This window comes from Eurytemora carolleeae, unplaced genomic scaffold (assembly GCF_000591075.1).
Source record: "Eurytemora carolleeae unplaced genomic scaffold, Eaff_2.0 scaffold655, whole genome shotgun sequence".
NCBI classification, from domain to species: domain Eukaryota; kingdom Metazoa; phylum Arthropoda; class Copepoda; order Calanoida; family Temoridae; genus Eurytemora; species Eurytemora carolleeae.
Genome location: NW_019396642.1, coordinates 145,653 through 165,157, shown reverse-complemented (window position 1 = coordinate 165,157; position 19,505 = coordinate 145,653). Strand labels below are relative to the sequence as shown.

Here is a 19,505-nt window from a genome sequence, read left to right as displayed (position 1 = left end):
AAAGCATATTTTCATATATTTGGAGTGGTTTTGTTCCGTAGAGTTCATATGGAGAGTTTCATATTAATTTGTTCTAAATAAACTGTTATTTCCTATAAAAAAATTAGGATATTATTTTTAAGAGATTTTTTGAACGATAAAAAAATTTCAGTTTTCACTTAAATCCTTGAAATGTTTAAAATCTACAAAACTTTTCTCCCCCGAAAGTCTTGTCTGCTAGGTTTGCTGCCGTTTGTTTTCCCCCACAAGCAGACATGAATTTGTCTGAAAGAAAACATTAAATTTTACAGTTTTTCAACAAGATTTTCCCAGGAACAAAAATATAAATCGATAGGTGAGATGCTATCAAATTATTTTGTGCAACCGTAACAATTTTTGACAAGTATTTTGCGAACTTTTTCAAAATTAACCCTTACTTATGATCTTTGTTATCAACGGAAAATGGCGGCGATGCAAAATAGTTCATTGTTACAAACATGATAAATGACCAATGATACAAATACAGTTTTTACAAATTTAATTGAATTCATTGAAACAAACGAACATTAATAAATTTTCGATGTTCGCCCTTTAATTATCAAATAAAATTAATGCATCTTTTTAAAATAGTTAAACTTTAGCGTAGAAGTTTTTTTTCATTTGCAAATATTGGGTCTGTCCTATTATACGATTTTTGGATTCACTAGGACAGACCCCCAATGAGAGATAAATATATGACTTTATACCCCTTACATCGGGGGAATAATGTGAACTTGGGTAATTTCATAGAGAACAATTTTTGGTATACTTGGTTACTTGGTATACCGCAGCGCTTGGCCCCCTAGCCAGTCCTAGCCGCGGCCCTCGTCACCTAGCCTGTCCTGCACTCGGCCCCCTAGCCTGTCCTACCCACGGCCCTCGGCCCCCTAGCCTGTCCTAGCCGCAGTGTTTGGCCACCTAGCATGTCTTAGCCGCAGCGCTCGGCCCCCTAGCCTGTCCTAGCCGCGGCGCTCGGCCCCCTAGCCTGTCCTAGCCGCAGCGCTCGGCCCCCTAGCCTGTCCTAGCCGCAGCGCTCGGCCCCCTAGCCTGTCCTAGCCGCAGCGCTCGGCCCAGAAAGTGTTTTAACCTAACCTAACCCTAAATATAAACCAATTTTGTTCAAAATTGTTGAAATTGAAGTTCTGTCCTGGCCCCAGCGATTGGCACAGAAATTGTCCTAACCCTAACCCTGAAAATAGTTGAAATTTAGGTCCTCTACAAAATTGATAGGAGGGGGGGGGGGGGGGTCTAAAAATCGTTGACTGACGGACCCGTGGACTTGACCGTAAAACCAAGTTTTCGTGCAATAAAAAACAATTATTCAACTTATAAATTTCATCTTACAAGGGGGGGGGGGCACGTGTCCCGTTGCTATCATAGTAACGGCTCTATTAATGGATCATCAGTGTTTTTATCAATAGTAGCTATTACAGGTGGTATTCCCAGACTGTAGAATGGTGGGATCAAGTAAAGATCCCCAAACTGGGGTCTTTGAAGGGTTAGATATGCTTGCCGCGATAGCAACTCAAGAACTACAAAGCAATGCAGACGATAAAAGGTAACTGTTGAAAATTATAAATTCAAAAACCTAAAATTTCGCTTTTTTAGTTTTTTTATAATTTAGCAATCTTAATTTTAAAATATATCAGGAATGAGCTTAACAATTTCTTAGTTTTGGAATCATCAAAATCTAAATTATTAGAGATGTTGAGGGTGGCAATGAAAGGAGGGGGCGGGGCACCTCTGTCCAGCCCAAGAAACTCGCCGAGCTGGATTTAGTGTCTATAGATCAGATTTCTGCAATGTCAGGTATTAAAAGCGATTTAGGTGGGTCGTTCGAAAATTTCAAAAAAATATTTTTGATATTTAAAAAATATTTAATAAAATTTTTAGTGTAACGACCAATCCGATGTTTCAAAAAGATTTTTTTTACCTAAATGTCATAGCCGAAACTAGCCGTTTTTTTTGTTGCATTTGAAAATTTTTATTTTGTGAATTATTTTCAAGTTTATTTTAGGGAACACGCTAGTGAAGATATTTACTGAGACTGATTTTGATGAAATAAAACGAATCTACAGCTACTCCTGTTTTCTCGTACCTTCAACTTGCCAGGGAGGTTTAATACAGACCTTAAAAAGCTTTTTTTCTGGAAAATTTTAAATTTTTCTTTCTTTTAAAGGGGCTGGTTTGGAACGGTTGCATAGAGAAAGATATATTATCGTTTTTAAATTGTTGATACTCTGATAAATAAATCTGCAAATCATTTTTTTGTCGCAATTGAAAATGATAAATTTTCAAAAAGAAAAACAGGGCTATATTCAATATTCATAAGTTTGCTAAGAATAAGGAATCAAATAATATCGTTGTAAATCGGACATTGAGGAAGGGATACTTGAAATAACGAAAGTCCCTTACATTAAGTCGCTTGAAATAAGGTCGCCACTTTTTTCTCATTCACGGTCTTATCATACCTCGTGACTAGAGCAAGTTCCAAAGTTTCGGAAGTGAAACAAAAGCCCATAAACAAGTTCAGAAACATCTTGAGAAACACGTTGATATTCTTGTCAGAGGTAAACAATTAAAAAAATACTTTCAAGTCGGAACTAATTTTTTTTCTTTCCAGAAGGAGACAAGGATTTTACAGCTGAACCGATAGTGGCGAGGAAAAAACGATTACAGGTTAATATTATATATATTGTATTTTATTTAATTAAAATTGTCAGTCATTAACTTTTTATTAAACAGGACAATAACCCGCCACCAACTGTAAAGCAAACCCCTGGAAGGCGCAAAGATAAGTTGGAAACAATTAACATGGAAAGGAAACCCCTGCATATCGACAGGAAACCTGTCCAAGTAGACAGGAAACAGGTTCAAGGGGACAAGAAACCAATTCAGATAGACAGGAAGGTGAAGGAAGTTGATAAGAAGCCCATTTCTTTGGACCGGAAGCCTGTTCTAATAGAGAAAAGAGGAATTGTAGAGAAAGAAAACTCAAATGTGTTTCACAACAAAAGGTGAAAATTGAGCAATCTGAACTTTTTTCGATAATTTAAAAAGTTAGTGAAACAAAATGTTTCGACAGAAAATTAATTTTTTTCTCGCTTTTTACTCAGACAGTTTGCTGAGTAAAAAATAAAAGGTATTGTTTTGTAAAACAGAATACGTTTGGAAATTTTTTTTTCTTCAGAAAATGACTTGATTTTTTTACCTCTTTTTGATTCTTTTTCTTATAAATTCTTTTAAATAATCCATACTCCCAGTAAAATAAGGGAAATACATGATTTTTTTGTGAATAAGAATATCATACTTATTTTTAGGCGGAAAGAAGATCTGAAACCTTTGCTCAGCGACATTGGAAATGAACTCTTCTCTAATTCAAGGAACATTTCAGTGCATCAGTTCAATTATTTATTCAGAGACGGCGTGGATGCCGTTTTAATTTAAATTAAACTTGATTGTCGAAAACTTAGTTAAATTGTATTAATTGTATATCGTCGTCTATCAATTTTTGTTTTTAATTTTCCTAGATCTCCACTATTTGTCTGTTATTCCATTTTTGTCAAGCTAGGGTTCAGAGGCCGGCTTAAGGTAATCCACGGGGTTACTGTCTATATATTTTGTTATAAAATTAATTCACTAATCGTGTAATTATTAAAAAAAAGGCAAAGAAAATTCTAAATCCTTAAAGAGCATACTGACTGCCATAGTGAGAAAATATGGAGAAACATATTTATAGTAAAAAATATATAGACTACGATACTAATGTTAAAATAAGTCTTCTGCCTTAAACATAGAGCTTTAAATAATAGCTTGTTTCTTTCTTTGCCAAAACATTTAATAACTTTAGAGTTCCAGGGAATCATGAATATAACGAAACAGATTGTTATTAATTCCGTTCAGTCGTCTCTGAATCTGAAGTCTTATCCTTTGCGGTTAATCCTGTACCTGTTTATATCATTTGTTGTACTGACTGTGTACTGCAATTAGGGTTAGAGTAAAGCGTGAGGCGGCCAATGATGCAGGTCTAATTTTATTATTTATTTAATTATCGTTGTAGCCTCATTTTAAAAAAAATATTATTTCTTGAACCTGCTTATCCTATTAATTTCATTTTCACATTCCTTATTTAGCAGGAAAAAAATCTTTATTTTTTATAATTTCAGAGCGAAAGTTAGAGCAGACTGCACCTTTAATTAAACAAGAAATTGCAGAAGGTGACATCTATTTACATTGTTATAAAGATTAATTTTAAACTTGTTTAATCTAGGATTACAAGATAGCGAAGTTGAAGGGATTGAAAATAAATCTATTGACGAGGATCATTGTTATGCCCAAAGATTTACCAGGTACCTGCCCCCCTCCCCCTGAAAAATAACCTCAATCCCCAGGAAAAATAATTAAGAAGAAGTCTCAAATAAATGTTTAATTAACCAACTATTTAAACTCTTATATATTACCAAAGATAATATATATATAGATATGCAGGCAGGTATAAATTTTGAGGTCTTGAGAAAAGGTGCAAACAGCACCATCTCCGTCGTACGCATGGCATTTTATCCTCTGGATTGTTGCTAATTTATCACTTTGTTTATGCGTGATAACACTAAATGCGTACTATAGTATCAACAATGTATACTGCATATTGTACTTAATGAAACAAATTAATCAATGCAAATAAAACTGAGGTAGGAATTTGACTAGACAAAGTTTAAATGTGCAAGTTGTACTGAATGGCATACGTAATTAACGCAATTTAAATAAAAATTATGACTATAAAAGTACATCGAGTCTAGGACAAATTACAACTGATCTGATCATAACATAAGCAAAACGCGTACTGTATGTTTGTGTTACCTAAACCTTGAATATAACACAAATGCGTATTTCCTACAGATGGCAGCAAGGGGAGAAAGGAATATAGAAAGTAATCAATTTGTATAGATGTCTCTCCTTGCACCTTCTCTCAGAGGTTCAAAAATTAGTTGTCTGCTACAAGCAATTTAGGAAGGAGGTTTCTACCTGCCTGCATATCTATATATATATTATATTATCTTTGTATATTACTCACCCCAAAAAAATAAAAACATAACAAAATTTTTTTAAACAATTTGATTTTTTAATATACATATAAAATGAAAAATAGCAATTAAAAAGACTGTCGTCGTTATTTAATGTGATTCTTCATTTAAAGATGGTTATTTCCATTTACAACGGTGCCCTCATCAACTAAGTGGAAGATGACATTGTTTTTAAAGCTTTAAGTGATTAATTCAGATAAATTTTTCATATTTTTCCTGCAGCAAAAATGCGCAAGTCACTTATGTAGAAAAACCGCAATTGAAAATAATCTCTTTTCAAATTATTAAAATGGATATCTAATTTAGTCCTGATCTGATAAAGCTTTTAATGGCACCGTTGTGAATCAGACATGCCAATCTATAAATGAACGGTCACGAAATTACGCCACACACCCGTTAAAGATATATTGGAACAGTTAGATAGACTTAAGTGTGTTCCTTTAGATGTTTTGCAAAAACAGGGGATCCATAAAAATTGTAAACTAGGAAGAAGACTGTTACATTTTCATTTAGGCCAATGAAAATCAAACAAAGTTGTTTGTTAAGCCAATAATATAAATATTTACTTAACAATCACAACAAATACACATATGATGGCTTAACATTTAAATGGGATCTTCTTATTTCCCAGTTTTAAGTAATCGGTAATCCATGAATATGATTAAAGGGTAAAATATGAGCGAATTGATGAATTCACCGTGGAGGATGAAGAGGCTGGGACGGAGGCTGAAAATACGCAAAACGGAGGTCAAAGCGTAGATACAGAAAATGCAAGTACTATTTACTACTCGACGGGAATAGAAGTTCAACAGGAAGATTTAGCATCAATTCAGGTTGGTAAAAATATGTAGGCCTGAAACCTACCCGGGGTATAAAGTGGTTATGCAGGATGTTAATTATAAATTTATTTTACAATCCCAGGGGGTCAAAATCTGAGTTTTACTAGTTGGTCTTAAATTTTTTTCTATTATTTTTTAACGATCATAAATAATGGGGTTAATTGATAATTATTAGGCTATTGAGGGTTGTGAGGTTATTATTGATGGAGCACTGGTTGATGGAGATCTAGGAGTAACTGTTGAGCTTGTGTCAACTTCTACTCCAGATTTAGAGGACCAGGTAAATATAAATATTGAAAACACTAGCGGGAGTGCCCAGGTTTATATCATTAGTGTCATATTAACTCCCGCAGTTTACCTGCGCTTGAAATTGAATTATGAGTTTTGCTAAAGGACCCTGCGTTGCCCATAGATTTTCGATAATTTGGATTTTTCTTTAGCCTTTTTTCCACCCGTTTGGTCAGCTATTACGAAAAGAAATATATATATGGATAGAAATTAGACTCATCAAAGATCATCAAGCCATGAAATAATTTGTCTATTAATAACCGGAAATATAATACAACGGTTTAAAGTGTAACGTTAAATAATTATTGCATAAATCTATACATAAAATTGGCGTGTCAGGGTGTTTGTTTGTATCCAATAAACGTCAAAACGGCTGTACCGATCGGGCCCAAATTTTGTGTAGGACATCACATGACTCCAAGGAAGGTTTATGAATGATCAAAATTTAAAAAAATTTGGGTTTAAAAGTTTTTTATTTTGTAAAATTTTAAAAATCCACGATTTATTTATAAAATCTGCGAAATTTAATTTTCTTTGTTTTAAATGTACACAAAGAGAACATGTTCACAATTTAAATAAAAGATGGGCGCAAAGCGTCCTAAAAGCCTAGTATATATACAAATAAACAAATATAAATCTAAATATATAAATAAATATATAAATATAAATATAAATAAATATAAAAATGTGTTATATGACCGGAGCTTTTTTCATAGATTGCAAACCTTTTTGCGACACAACCGATTTAAAGGAAAGGGATATTTGCCAGCAATTTACGCACGTCTTTCATAAATATTATCTTTTTACAGAATTGCCAAGAAGTGATTGTCGAAGGAGAGGAGATGGATGAGGAGGGTGGATCAAGAGAGAATGAAGTGATCGAATGGACGGATAATAATGAATTCCTATATTATACAGAAGAGGTAATAAATTATCATTTTTTAATGGAATCTTTCTGTCAAATGTATCTATAAGAAGCATCTAAACTAAAAAAAATCTTTTTGATACTCTTTTTTTAACTTCTTATTTTAAAGTATTAAAGTAATTATTAGAGCTGCATGTCGAATTCACATGGTACCCAGGAAACCTTTGTCTTATCTAGTATGACTGTAATATCTTCTTTATTACTCCCATACGTTTATGCGATCGACAGGGACAATAACTGCAAATTCTTCAATGATACTAAGATACAGGTTGAAAGAATCATTGTTAATTAGACAATTAATAGACATGCCACTCTTTTCAAATTAAAATTACTTGAAATTTTACTATCTATTCAAGGTTGAAGACAAGGCGACCTATGACAACCGGAAGTTAAAAAACAAGCGAACTGTTGCAGCTGTCAGCTCAGAAGATAAAACGGCAGCCTTGGCGGCCATGGAAGAGCTTCGATGCCGCGGTGCAACTACTGAGGATCTTGTTTGTCGTCTTTGTCGCCCTCCCCGTCCTTTCACCGCCTACTCAACCTTGCTAACTCATTATAGAAGCCATGCTGGTCTTAGACCATTCGAATGTTCAATATGCCAGGTGAAGGGATTTTATTTGATGGCAGGTCACATATTTTTTTGGTGCATTGATATATTTTGGTGCAATTGATTTTAATTGTTATTATTAATTTTAAAATTATTAGTTCAGCTGCTCTTTTTGGTTTGATATTGCTCATTGCATACACCTGTATTTCTTGGTTGCTTAAAAGTCCCTAATTGGATCTTTCTTGATTTCTGGTAAAACTGGGGTAGTTGAATGAATCCACTGGCTATTCCTCATTATTATTAATATATTATCATGATTTTTTCAAGAAGTCCAATTATACAAGGTAACAATATATTTAGGCTACTTTCACAAGACAACACAGTTTGAATTATCATCTGATGACTCATGCAAACAAAACCAGGTTCACTTGCCCACATTGTAACAGGTAAACTATTCGCTATTCAATGAGTTTGGTGGGGGTATATATTTTCTTAAAAATTCACTCATCCTCCATGATTATATCTTTTCACTCAGTTGTTAGGTAATTTAAGTTTTTTTTAAGTGTTTCCCTCCAAACTGAGATAAATAAATGAATTTTTGGATAAATCATTAGTAAATCAATATCTCTTGGGATTGAAATTTACAAATAAGGATAGCTGTAAAGTAAAATGTCTGGGTTACCCACAAAGGATGAGACTTTTCAGGTTTGATAATTCAAAGTTTTTCAGACTCGAAAATAGTCTTTTATGGATAGAATAAACTAACTGTTTTGAAAGAAACCAGGAAACTTTAGCTGTAAGCCTGTGGGTATCTGACAATAAAAAAGCTAAAACAATTATGGATTACGTACAGTCGTCTTTGAAATGGGTTAAACTCCGTATAAGACTAAAACTATTAATGGTGTAGGATTAAAATATAGTTTAGTAATTTTTTATATATTTCAGGAAATTTCGGCACCCGACGCATTACAAGGAACATGTTAAGAAACATGGTGAAGTGGTTCAATTCTGTTGCAGTATTTGCGAGGTAAAATCAATTAATAAATAAATTAATAATTAGTAAAAACACATCTTTTTTAACGCAAATTATCTTCTCAGACATCAGTTTCCACACAGAGTCACTTTCGAAAGCATCTGAAAGCCAAGCACAACAAAACTATAGATATCATGGGAAACATTATAGACTGGCCGCAGGTATAAACTTAGAATAAACTTAGCACATTTGTTTACGCGCATTTTTCTGGTTTTAATAAACCGCGGCATTTAAGGATGGTAAAGAGCGCATGTACCGAAAGAAGAAGAAGGTGACTGCTGAAGAGAAGGCTAAAAAGAAAGAAGAGACGATTAAAAACACACCGGAGATGTTTGAGGAGGTTAGATTTACCACATTTATTTTGGAGATGTTTGAGGAGGTTAGATTTACCACATTTATTTTGTGCGGTTTTTTTACTAATTCTTAATCTACTGTTCATCCATACTTCTACAGAAATAATTAAAAAATGAATATGAAATTCACTTATTCATATTCTTAGATTCAAATGGTGAACACTAGCACAGGTACAGTCCTCTACCAAACTGGAGATATCTACGCTAGTGACAACGGAAAATTTTATCAGGTAAATATCTCAACCTACATCATATTTACAGTTTTATTCGCAAAATTGGAAGAAAAAAAGGATTTGTAGGGGAAATAAATAAGTTTTTGGTAAAAATATCAAAAAGGTTGAAAGATTTTGCCGTTTGATTTTCAATTTATCATTTCCCCAGAGCATCAAAAACCCATTACCTCATCCCTGGGGGGTAACATTCTTGAACATGTTTATTGTATACCTCTGCTGTCAACAGATAATAAAAACACTGGGGTGTTTATTTTCTTTGAAAGCATGTCTCTCTCAAAAAAAGAAAAAAATCCTGAAAGTTGGCGCTGAATGCAAAAAAAATTGTTTGGGTTTTTTTTTGTTGAACTGGGTAAAATAAATGTTTTTTTAAGGGAAAATGTTGGTAAAATGTAGCAAAAAGGATTGAAAAAAAATTCATATTGAATTCCAATAAATCTCAGTTTATTCCTCCAGATCTTCAAGAACTATTTCCCCCTCCCCTGACCTGGGGGGTGTATAATTCTTGAAAATTTATACCCCTGGTGGCAACAGAATAATGAAACATTTATAAGGTGGACAAAGATCAGCTCCGTCTCAGTAATCAGTCATCAGATTCCTCCCTTGGATCAACATCAGCAAACATACCACCCATGGTGAGCCTAGGAAACCAGCTGACCCATGGTAGTCACGCCAGCTTCAACTCAGAGGGGATTATGACCTCTAGTGCCCAGATGGTTCAGAGTAGTCAAATTATCATGGACGCACCCTCTCAGGTACCTTTCTTCAATTATTAACTAATAGCTTTCTTTGTTTTTTATTCCTGAACGTGGTGACCTCTTTTTCCATTATCTGCTATGTATAAGAGTTGAAACACTAAAATTTGAATTAAATATTCTATATTTCTAGAATGAGCTGTCAAACAGCTGTAGTCCGATGATCTTTGTAGTTCCTAATACTGGAAAGCCAGGTAATTTCTATACTGTTTTCATCTAACAATAATTGAACTGTGAAATCAATAATTTCAGAAAAATTATGAGATTTAATTAGCAATTTATTTTTTAATAAAGCTCAAGAAATCCAGATTTGATGTCAACATTAGTCACACTGTGATAAGTGCAAAGAGAAAACTTCATTGAAACGTGAAAAACGGTTTTTGTCCACCGTTGTAAATTTGTATTTAAACTGTTTAAAAAAAGTAAAATTTTAAATTTTGTTGAGTCCCATTGAAAAAGTTTAAAAATAAAGGAGAAAAAAAATGTTGTTTAGATGAAGAAATTTACGAAGATCAGTTGGTTGTGAGTTTGAATAGCTCCAGCCTTGCTTTTCAGCCTAAAAACATTTTAGTTCAAACCTCAAACCAAACCAAACTACTATCAAATCAAACCGTGACCTTTCGAAATCAGTCCCAACTGCTCCCCAACCTTTCTCCCTCTCTAACCAACCAACTTAAGACATTTTCCGACCAAGTACAAACATGCAACCAAGAACAAATCATGCAAAACCAAACTGAGTTGAATGGAAACATAACCCAATATATATCAAACAACATCAATGTCACCCAAAACTCACTAGGTAAGGATTTGTCTTACAAACTTATCGTTAATATAAACTAAAACTTGAAATAACCATTTGGAATCATTTCAATCATGATTTCTTAGAAAAGGAGCTGGCCTTGAAAATGAATAATGATTATCAATTGGCATGTTTTTTTTATTAATCAACCTACAAAAAGAATTATAGCAAATAAATAGCAAAATATAAACATTCTTTTACACTTTTCATATATTTAAAATAGTATGAAATTAATCCAAAATGTAATAATTCAGGAGTCCCCAATTGTGCAGTACAGACTATTCAAGCTACTAGAGAAAATAATTTCCAATATATCTCTTCTGCAGGTTGTATTTCAAATTCATTCATTTATTTTACTCTCATAGACATGACATAAAGATAAAATTCCTTATAAATACTGCTAAGGGACAGATCGCTTCAAACCTATTAACTTACACTTTTGCAAACTTTTAATTTATATAGATTTTGGCCAATTTATATAGAATAGAATAAGCAGAGTTTGAAATATGGAAGGTCTACATTTTTTTTGCCTCCGCGCCCCATATTTACGCATATTCATTTACATTTTTTAATTATAATTAATACAAAGAAAAAAATTATTTCAGGGTCACTGACTGATTTGTGTCTTACTGATGGATTGATCAACAATGAAACTAACAATGGTTTCACGTCTAATTGTGATGATACTGAAACTGTTGTTACACCTGTGACCGGTCAACCTATTGGGAAAAGAAAAATGAGCATTGAGGAAGTGATAAAGAATGAATTAATGCTGTTCAAAGAATCTCCTGCTGAAACCCCAGGTGCAACAAATGCTGCAAATCGTTCACCCGACGAGGAAAATGCGGGGACAATTTCCATTCTTGAGCGAGCCTTGACTGAGGTTTTTCCTGCTAATGTACGCGCAGAGGACCGTGCTCAGCTCCCTGTAAAGTCTGATGACGAATCTGAAGGTTTTGAGTTCCAAACTGGTCACATTTTACAAAATGGCGGTGATTCAGAAGCCCTGTACAATCCCAAGAAAAGTCCCCTGAAGAACAGAAACGAAATCTTGTGTGATATCCTCGGCATTCGAGGATAATGAAATCCTCCATTTTTTGTGAGTTAAAATTCACTCAAATGGTGATCACTAATCAAAGTATTTATTTTTCCTCTTTTATTTTAAGATTTTTTGCATTTTATTTAAATTTTCTTTGCAGCTAAACATGATGTTGCTTATTCACTTAATTATGAAAAGTTCTAAACTGTTTACTTATTTAGACATATTTCTGGATCTTGCTAGATCTCAAACTTTGTGCCAAACAAATTCCGGAATTCTGCAGCAATGTATGGGCTCCCTGCATATGTTTAAAGATACACATAGAAAGATTTAAGATTGTATTTGATCTTCGCACTGCTCATAAAGGATTGCATACAATTTGTATAGAACAGAATGTTATAATTTCAAAGGAATTGAGTTTTTGCTCTTACTCAAATGTTCTAATCCCTGCAACAACCTATAAGTGTAAACTTTCATATTTCAATTTTAGATTTTATAATCTAACAGAATTCTTAGTTTGAAATAACTAAGGTCTACAACATTGGGTGCAAAGATATAGAGATTTAAAAATTTGAGTTTGTGGCAAAGACTAACTTCTATTTTGTCTTTTTACTTAAGTTATAAAATTTTTGTGCCCCCCCCCCCTACCCCCCTTAACGAAGAATTATACCAATAGTTACATAAATATATAGTTTAAAATAGTTACTATTAATATCTGCTCACTTTCTCCCTGGCCTCGCGGCCCTCTCCACCTTTGTGCCCTTATTAACATTCTCGTATCTTTAATCATAATTAAAAATGTAAAAAGATATATACTTCATTTTTTCTAAGGGTCATATTATCATACTTTTTGGCCCAATTTTTTTGGTGTATATTTTTTCAATTTTGAGTTTATATATTCGTTCACAAACATCATTTCATACCTATATACTTATATATGTTCATACCAAAACCTTACATAATATACAAGAAATATATACAAAAAAAACTTTAATATCAACTCCTGGCATTTTTAGTATCTTTTTTTCAGATTATATATTGAATTTGAAATAAATAAAAAATATGTAAAACCGTAATTTACTTCAATTACTTTTTCCTTAATCTGTTTGACAATAAAGTTTTTACATACTGTCGGTGTGTATTTTGTGATAATTTGTCTCCCAAAAGTAAAACAGCCTGTGAAAATCGCGAAAGAAAAATACCGATAAAATTCTGACATTTTTGAGTTTAGTTACTTAAACAGGGAAACTGAATGAGAGTAAAATTATGTATTTGTAAAATAGGTCAAGTTAATTAGTTGCCAGATTTTCTGCAGATTGTATTTAGAAGTGATGTCTTTTAATGTGTCCATGGTAGATCAGTTCAACTATAGGTCGTATCTATCTACAACACTGCTCTACGGCAGGCCCGTGGCACACTTCAGTCTAACTAAAAAGATAAAAACGATAAATGAAAGAAAAAAGGAAAAAATGGGAGAAAATTGGCAAAATCTTATATTGTCACTAATATTATGTGTATAGGATTAGCTATAGTCGTTAGTGGTACCGTTATTACAAAATTAGCGGCGTTAATGGCGCAAAGCGGAGAAAATTTTTGTCAACGGTTCAAAAAATCGTTAACGGCATAGAATGGTATATTACAGTATTAGCGTCGGCAAAAAATTCGTTAACGGTTAAAAAATCGTTAAAGGCACAGCTGTTAACGTTTTATTGCAGTATTAATGGCGTTAACGGAGAAACAAATTTCGTTAACTGTTTAGAAACACAGAAGACAACATTTAAAAAACATTAAAACTATAGGAATGAGATTCTGCCTGAAACTGGGCAATTAGCACCTTGCGATAATCGTCCGATGCTGATACTGTTACTTCCTACTGGTTTAGGGCCGATTTGTGCTTTACCGTCTCCATTAATCCTACTTTTGGTGTAAAGGAATTGAGTCTTTGCCACAAACTATGATTTCACAATCCCTATATCTTTACATCCCTATGTCGTAGACCTTAGATATTTCAAACTATTAAAACTGTTAGATCAAATAATCTAATTTTGAAATATCAAAGGTTTAAACAATTAGGTTTTATAGATATAGGGATAAGAAAATTTGAGTTTGTGTCAAAAACTCAATTCCTTTGGTGTGATCCGACATCTAGTGCTTGAGATAGGGGTGCGGCCGGAGCCTACTCCGGATGTTCCGAATTTGTGTCTGCCGTACTAAAAAAAAAATTATTCACTGCTCTATTTTAAAACGTTAATGCTGCCATAATTGTCCTTACTAACAACCATCTAGAACCCTGACTTATGTCTTTGTCCGTGAATATAAGAAAAGAAAGCCAAATTTGAGAAAAGACATTATTGTTTTTTATTAATTTTCAAAAGTAATAGTTTTTTAAAAACAAATAAGTCCTTCTTAGATAACGAAGCAAGGCTTTTTTAAATTTTTGACGATCGATAACAACCGTTAACGTTGACCCTTCATAATAATGGTTGTACATTCGTTGAGGTCCTTTGCCAACGATCTGTTTTCGTAGAATAGATTATTTTTACACGAAGCATGTAATTGACAGAAATTATCAATCATTACAATTCAAATCAAATCAGATTTCTAGGAATATCCTACCTGCATTTCGAATTCGAGATGACTATACTAACTCAAAAATTAAGCCTGGGTTAACGATTTGCAGTAGTTCCACTTGTAGGCATCTTTGAGAAGGTATTTTTCACCATTTTGCTTTAAGTTTAAACCTCATTTGGTAAACTATACTCGTCGATTTGAAATACTTAGTTAAATAGATTGACAACATTGCTTATTCGAAATACATTTTTTTGGGTCTGAAAACTCTTAGCTCAAAAAACTCTTAGGTCAGCTAGAATTATTCAGAACAATTATCTCGATAAAAACACATGCCAGATGAAATCCAAAAACTTTCATACCGTAAAAAAAATGAAAGTTAAATGTCAAAAAACTATTTTCAAACCCAATTGTTTTTCGTTTTTCGTTTTCGTTTTTCAAAAGTTCAACACGCATGATCGAATATCATAATGTTGATACAATATAGAATTAAAATCATCCTTTGTAGACATATTTTCTAAATCATTTTTAAAAACATGTAAATGCTATTAAATTTATTTTGGATATCAAATATCCAAAATGCATATCAAAGTGGTTGGCAGAGGTTGAAATTAATTCTTATGACAGTTTTATCTTTAAAACTTTGATAAAGAAGAGAAATTTAAAACTTGAGAACGGAAATAGTTAAAATGAAAATTTATGTAATTCTTTCCTTTGGCAGGATGACGAATACGAAGACTAATTTTAAAGATTTGCATGAACGATTTGCTTTTCACGATTTTATCATTTTAACTGAAGTCTACCAAAAATAAGAGAGATGTTTTTTTTTTGCTAAATGAATAATTTTCATTTGTGAATTTGTTATAAACTGATCTGTGGAGACTGGAGATCGTCAACGAGGAAAATTAAAAGACTTTTCAGATGGAAAAATTTACCTCACTCTTGTGTTAAAAATGGTTCAAAAGTTTCAGTTAAATACTTGTGGGATCCGTCAAAAGGAGAGGTCGGTACACTTGAGGATGAACTAAATAAAGAAGAGTTAAAACAAAAGGAGAGGTCGGTACACTTGAGGATGAACTAAATAAAGAAGAGTTAAAACAAAAGGAGAGGTCGGTACACTTGAGGATGAACTAAATAAGGAAGAGTTAAAACAAAAATAAAGAAATTTAAAGTGAGAAACATATGTTATAAACAATTTTTCACCTCCAGAAGTCAGGATTTAAAGATAAAAAATTTTGTTTAACGCAGACACTGTCAGATACAAAATAAAAAATTGATCATACTCAACAAAAAATCGCTCACATTCAATAAATGATAAGATTTTTTTTAAATGAGCAATATTTTTTCCAAATTTGGCAGCCATCTATATTCAGAGGTCAGATAAACGATTTTTTATTATAAGTAAGAGGGTATACTATGCTAAATATATACCAATTAGGAACAATGTTTGAGATAACCTAGATTTTCACAACAAGCTTATCAATATTAGATCCGTACATTTCTTAATAAGAGTATAATCATTGCCTAGTTACACTTACTTTTATACCCCTTTTGCATCCTCAGTCATATTGGTAAAAAGGTAAAAAACGTCAAAACAGCTGAAACGATGGGACCCAATTTTTGTGGCTCCTCAAAAAGCCTTCATGGAAGGATTATGAACGTTTAATAGTGGACAATTTTTCAAAATGTCAAAATTTTCAGTTTTACATTTACGAAAAATGGTCGTTAAAAAGGTAACATTTAAACGCTTAAATTGTTGAGAAGACTATTGACAGCATATTTTTTTCTTTCAAATTTAGTCATTTTCGACATTTTTTTAAATTATGATATTTTCTTATATATTTCCCCCTGTTTACTATATTATTCAAACTCGACTGCACTCTGTAAACCGTCCAGGCTTCCTGAATGTTCAATATTTTTATATTAAGTTTTTTATGGCATCGGAAAATATCTTTATAGAGTTCTTTATCATTTTTAATAAGATAATTCAAGCAGGATTAATTAAGTTGTCAGCAACAGCCGTGCTAAAGTTTATTTTTATTTGTTTCCACTAAAGGGACTGTACACGTTATTGACCTTCACAATATTTCACTCTAAAGCTTTGCAAAAATTAATGAACTATCCATGTTTTTAAAAACAGAAATGAAATATGTTGGTTTCTCTAAAAAAAAGTGACATGCGATGATGCGATTACGCTGAAGAAACATTGGAGGAACATGCCAGAAATAAACACTGTTTAAACTAGAAAAACGACTATATAAGAATTAGGGTATTGTACTCTTCTGTTAAAATTTGGAGTTTTATGTATTGCTTGCATGCGCACAATGTATTGTTTAATTTTGCGAACTTTTTACAATTTGTTCCGAATAGCGCTCAAAATATTTAGCGCGGAAATTATGAAATTTGTGAATTTAGGAAATTTGCGTGAAATGCAACGATATTGTTTTTCGCAAGATATGTAAAAACGCAAAAAATGGGCACTGCAGGCGCAGACAAAAATGTATGCTCTAAATTGCACATTTTGGGTTGAATTAATTTTCCATTTCGCTGTAAATCTTTGTTTGAAATATCAGAGGTTTGCGACACCAGGTTTCTGCCTTAGTTAGTATCTACCATGATGTCATCAAACCAAATTCACGATCTTTAAACTTCACTGAACCATGAGCATCATGAACTAACAGAAAATAAAATTAAAAAATAATACTCCTTCCGTTATGAAGAACGCTGTGTCATTCTATAGCAATTCTGTACAGTGGGACATTTAATTTTGTGCACTTTTTGCGAGATTTAAGCCTCCTACAGTACAGTCTAGTACAGTAAGTACAGGGTTACTCACGGAACGACTGGCCGGAATTTGTTTTTTTTCGTTTTCTTACATTCAGGGTTCCTTGTAGACCAAAACTCACTTACTTTTGTGCTTAACAATTTATTAAACCATCAAAATACTTAATTGAGTTTTGGGTCGTCTTTACAGTCTCATCCTTCATGGGGAACGCTGCATTTAGCATTACGATTTACGACATATTAAACCATAAGGTTCTGTCGAATTATGTACACTATAAGCCGGATGGGTTCAATTAATAAACTATAAATACTATTAAGTATGTCCCCATTTTATATTTATTGACAGTTATGTGGCCGGCTACATATTTATAAACACTTTCAAATCTATAATATTTGTATTCAACTTGATATGATACTTCATTGATATATCAATGAATAACATATCTTCTTTTTTTTGTGATATATTGCGACATTCTTAAATGAAAGATTGATATTGTTGAAATAATTATGTTTGTTCTTTAAAAATTCACAAAAATTTCTTGGATTTTAATAAATTTTAACAAGTCAATTTTACAATTGTCATGATGCCATGCATTCATTTTTATTATCACTAAATTTCCGTAATTGTGTATTGAGTATTGCCAAATATACAGTTACACCGTTTAATATCATGTTTATGCAACATATCTGGGAGAAAACAGACATAATTGTGGATTATATTAAAAATACGTGAAATAATGCTAAAAAAAGATGGAAAAGAAACGTTTAAAATAAAATGTAACTCATCACTTTCAAAACGCATGATGTGGGATAAATAAAATAAAAAATAAAAACTTTTACTTCAACGAATTTCACCAGATAAAAGCAAGATTTTACTGTGTTTAACAAACATAAAAACAAATCCATTATCCAACTTAGATTTTTATTGTTTTATCTTTATTTTCTGTTGTGTAAAATTAAAAAAATAAGAATAAGAGTGACAAACAATTTCATAAAAGTTGAAGTCAACGGTGTTTGTATTGTAGATAAAATGTTTCCATGAAGATTTCTCAGTTTTTCAAGCTAAATATTAGCCTTCTTTCAAAAATAATTTAATACAAAAAGAAGATAAAAATAAGATGACGAGAAAAAAGTTTTATTCTTGTCAAAATACATTTAAAAATTTTTTAAACATCTCTGTCGTTTTTAATTTTCTGAGTGAATTTAGCGGTAAAAAATGTTTTGCAAATAAGAGCAATTTTGTGAAATAAGAAAATGTCGAATAACGCTGCATGATTTTAAATATTTGACATTTAGCTGGTTGGGCGGGCGCACAGTGCAGAATTTAATTAGATAGTCATTTAACCACCTCCCCTTCTTTTTTTCAACCCCCCCCCCCCCAATCTTCCATCTACCAGCTACCTTTAATGTAATTTAAAAAAACTTTTGTTTTTACATTTGCAAATCCTGATGTATTAAATGCCAATATCAATATTTCTAATATAACTTAAACATATTTAAACATCTTCACCTAAAGCGCACCAAATATATTGGAGCAAGACACAAATTTTTTATCTTTTAAAGACCATTTGAGCGCGCGCGGCACTTCATTCTCTTTTGTTAAATTCTAGATTTTAGCCAAAAAATGTTTGCATAGGATTTCGTATTGAATATCTTAAAATATTGTCAGATTTAAGAAAAATTAATTAAATTACATCTACAGTCTCTTTAAAGTTATGATATTTCAATAGTTCTAAAATATCAGATTTAATTAATGAAAAATATTGCCAACCCTGAAAAGATTAAGGTCTACAAATGAAGATAATAAATAGTCCCCCTCCCCCTCTCCGGTAGGTTGAAAGAATTTTTTTTCTATAATTTATTTCTTTATCTTTTAAATATTATTGAAATATTTATTATGAAAATTAATTATTTTTCAAAAATCATTAAATTGTACACCCCCCTTCTTTTAAGATAAACCTGGATCTCAGCACTAACAACCATCATTCATTTTAAGGATTATATGACTCCCGCCCCCTCCCCCAGCTTCACAAAAAAATATACATTGCACCGACCAGAAATATACATTGCACCGACCAGAAATTATCTAAGCTTAGCCTTTTAACGCTAAATTTAAAACATATAGTTTAAAGTATATTTTCGACCGTGAGGAACTTTTGATCATAAAATCGTCATTTTCTACTTTTTTAACACCTCTTTCTACATAACTTTTGTCTTAGACACTCTAAAGTAACCCCCACCCCACC

General features: G+C 32.4%; 1 protein-coding gene across 5 annotated transcripts; it reads left to right on the top strand.

The window, feature by feature from the left end:
* The first annotated feature begins 228 nt into the window (after positions 1-228).
* Positions 229-12,983, top strand: LOC111706760 (uncharacterized). 5 transcript variants are annotated; one of them, XR_002766304.1, is made up of 27 exons: positions 229-334; positions 1,452-1,576; positions 1,721-1,827; positions 2,036-2,130; positions 2,501-2,588; positions 2,642-2,697; positions 2,764-3,035; positions 3,339-3,401; positions 4,009-4,043; positions 4,185-4,235; positions 4,289-4,367; positions 5,767-5,932; positions 6,114-6,218; positions 7,036-7,149; positions 7,508-7,753; positions 8,059-8,144; positions 8,644-8,725; positions 8,797-8,892; positions 8,967-9,071; positions 9,231-9,314; positions 9,869-10,069; positions 10,203-10,263; positions 10,563-10,868; positions 11,123-11,194; positions 11,474-12,006; positions 12,129-12,194; positions 12,716-12,983. XR_002766304.1 is itself a non-coding variant. In XM_023479692.1 (26 exons), exons 2-25 carry the CDS (start codon positions 1,473-1,475, stop codon positions 11,947-11,949), a joined length of 3,150 nt encoding a protein of 1,049 aa, XP_023335460.1. In that variant the 5' UTR covers positions 229-334; positions 1,452-1,472; the 3' UTR covers positions 11,950-11,967; positions 12,129-12,446. The 5 variants fall into 5 exon arrangements, 3 of the variants coding, with proteins under 3 accessions (XP_023335460.1, XP_023335458.1, XP_023335459.1); XR_002766303.1 differs by having other exon boundaries at positions 11,474-12,194; XM_023479692.1 differs by lacking the exon at positions 12,716-12,983 and having other exon boundaries at positions 11,474-11,967; positions 12,129-12,446.
* Positions 12,984-19,505: the final 6,522 nt, after the last annotated feature.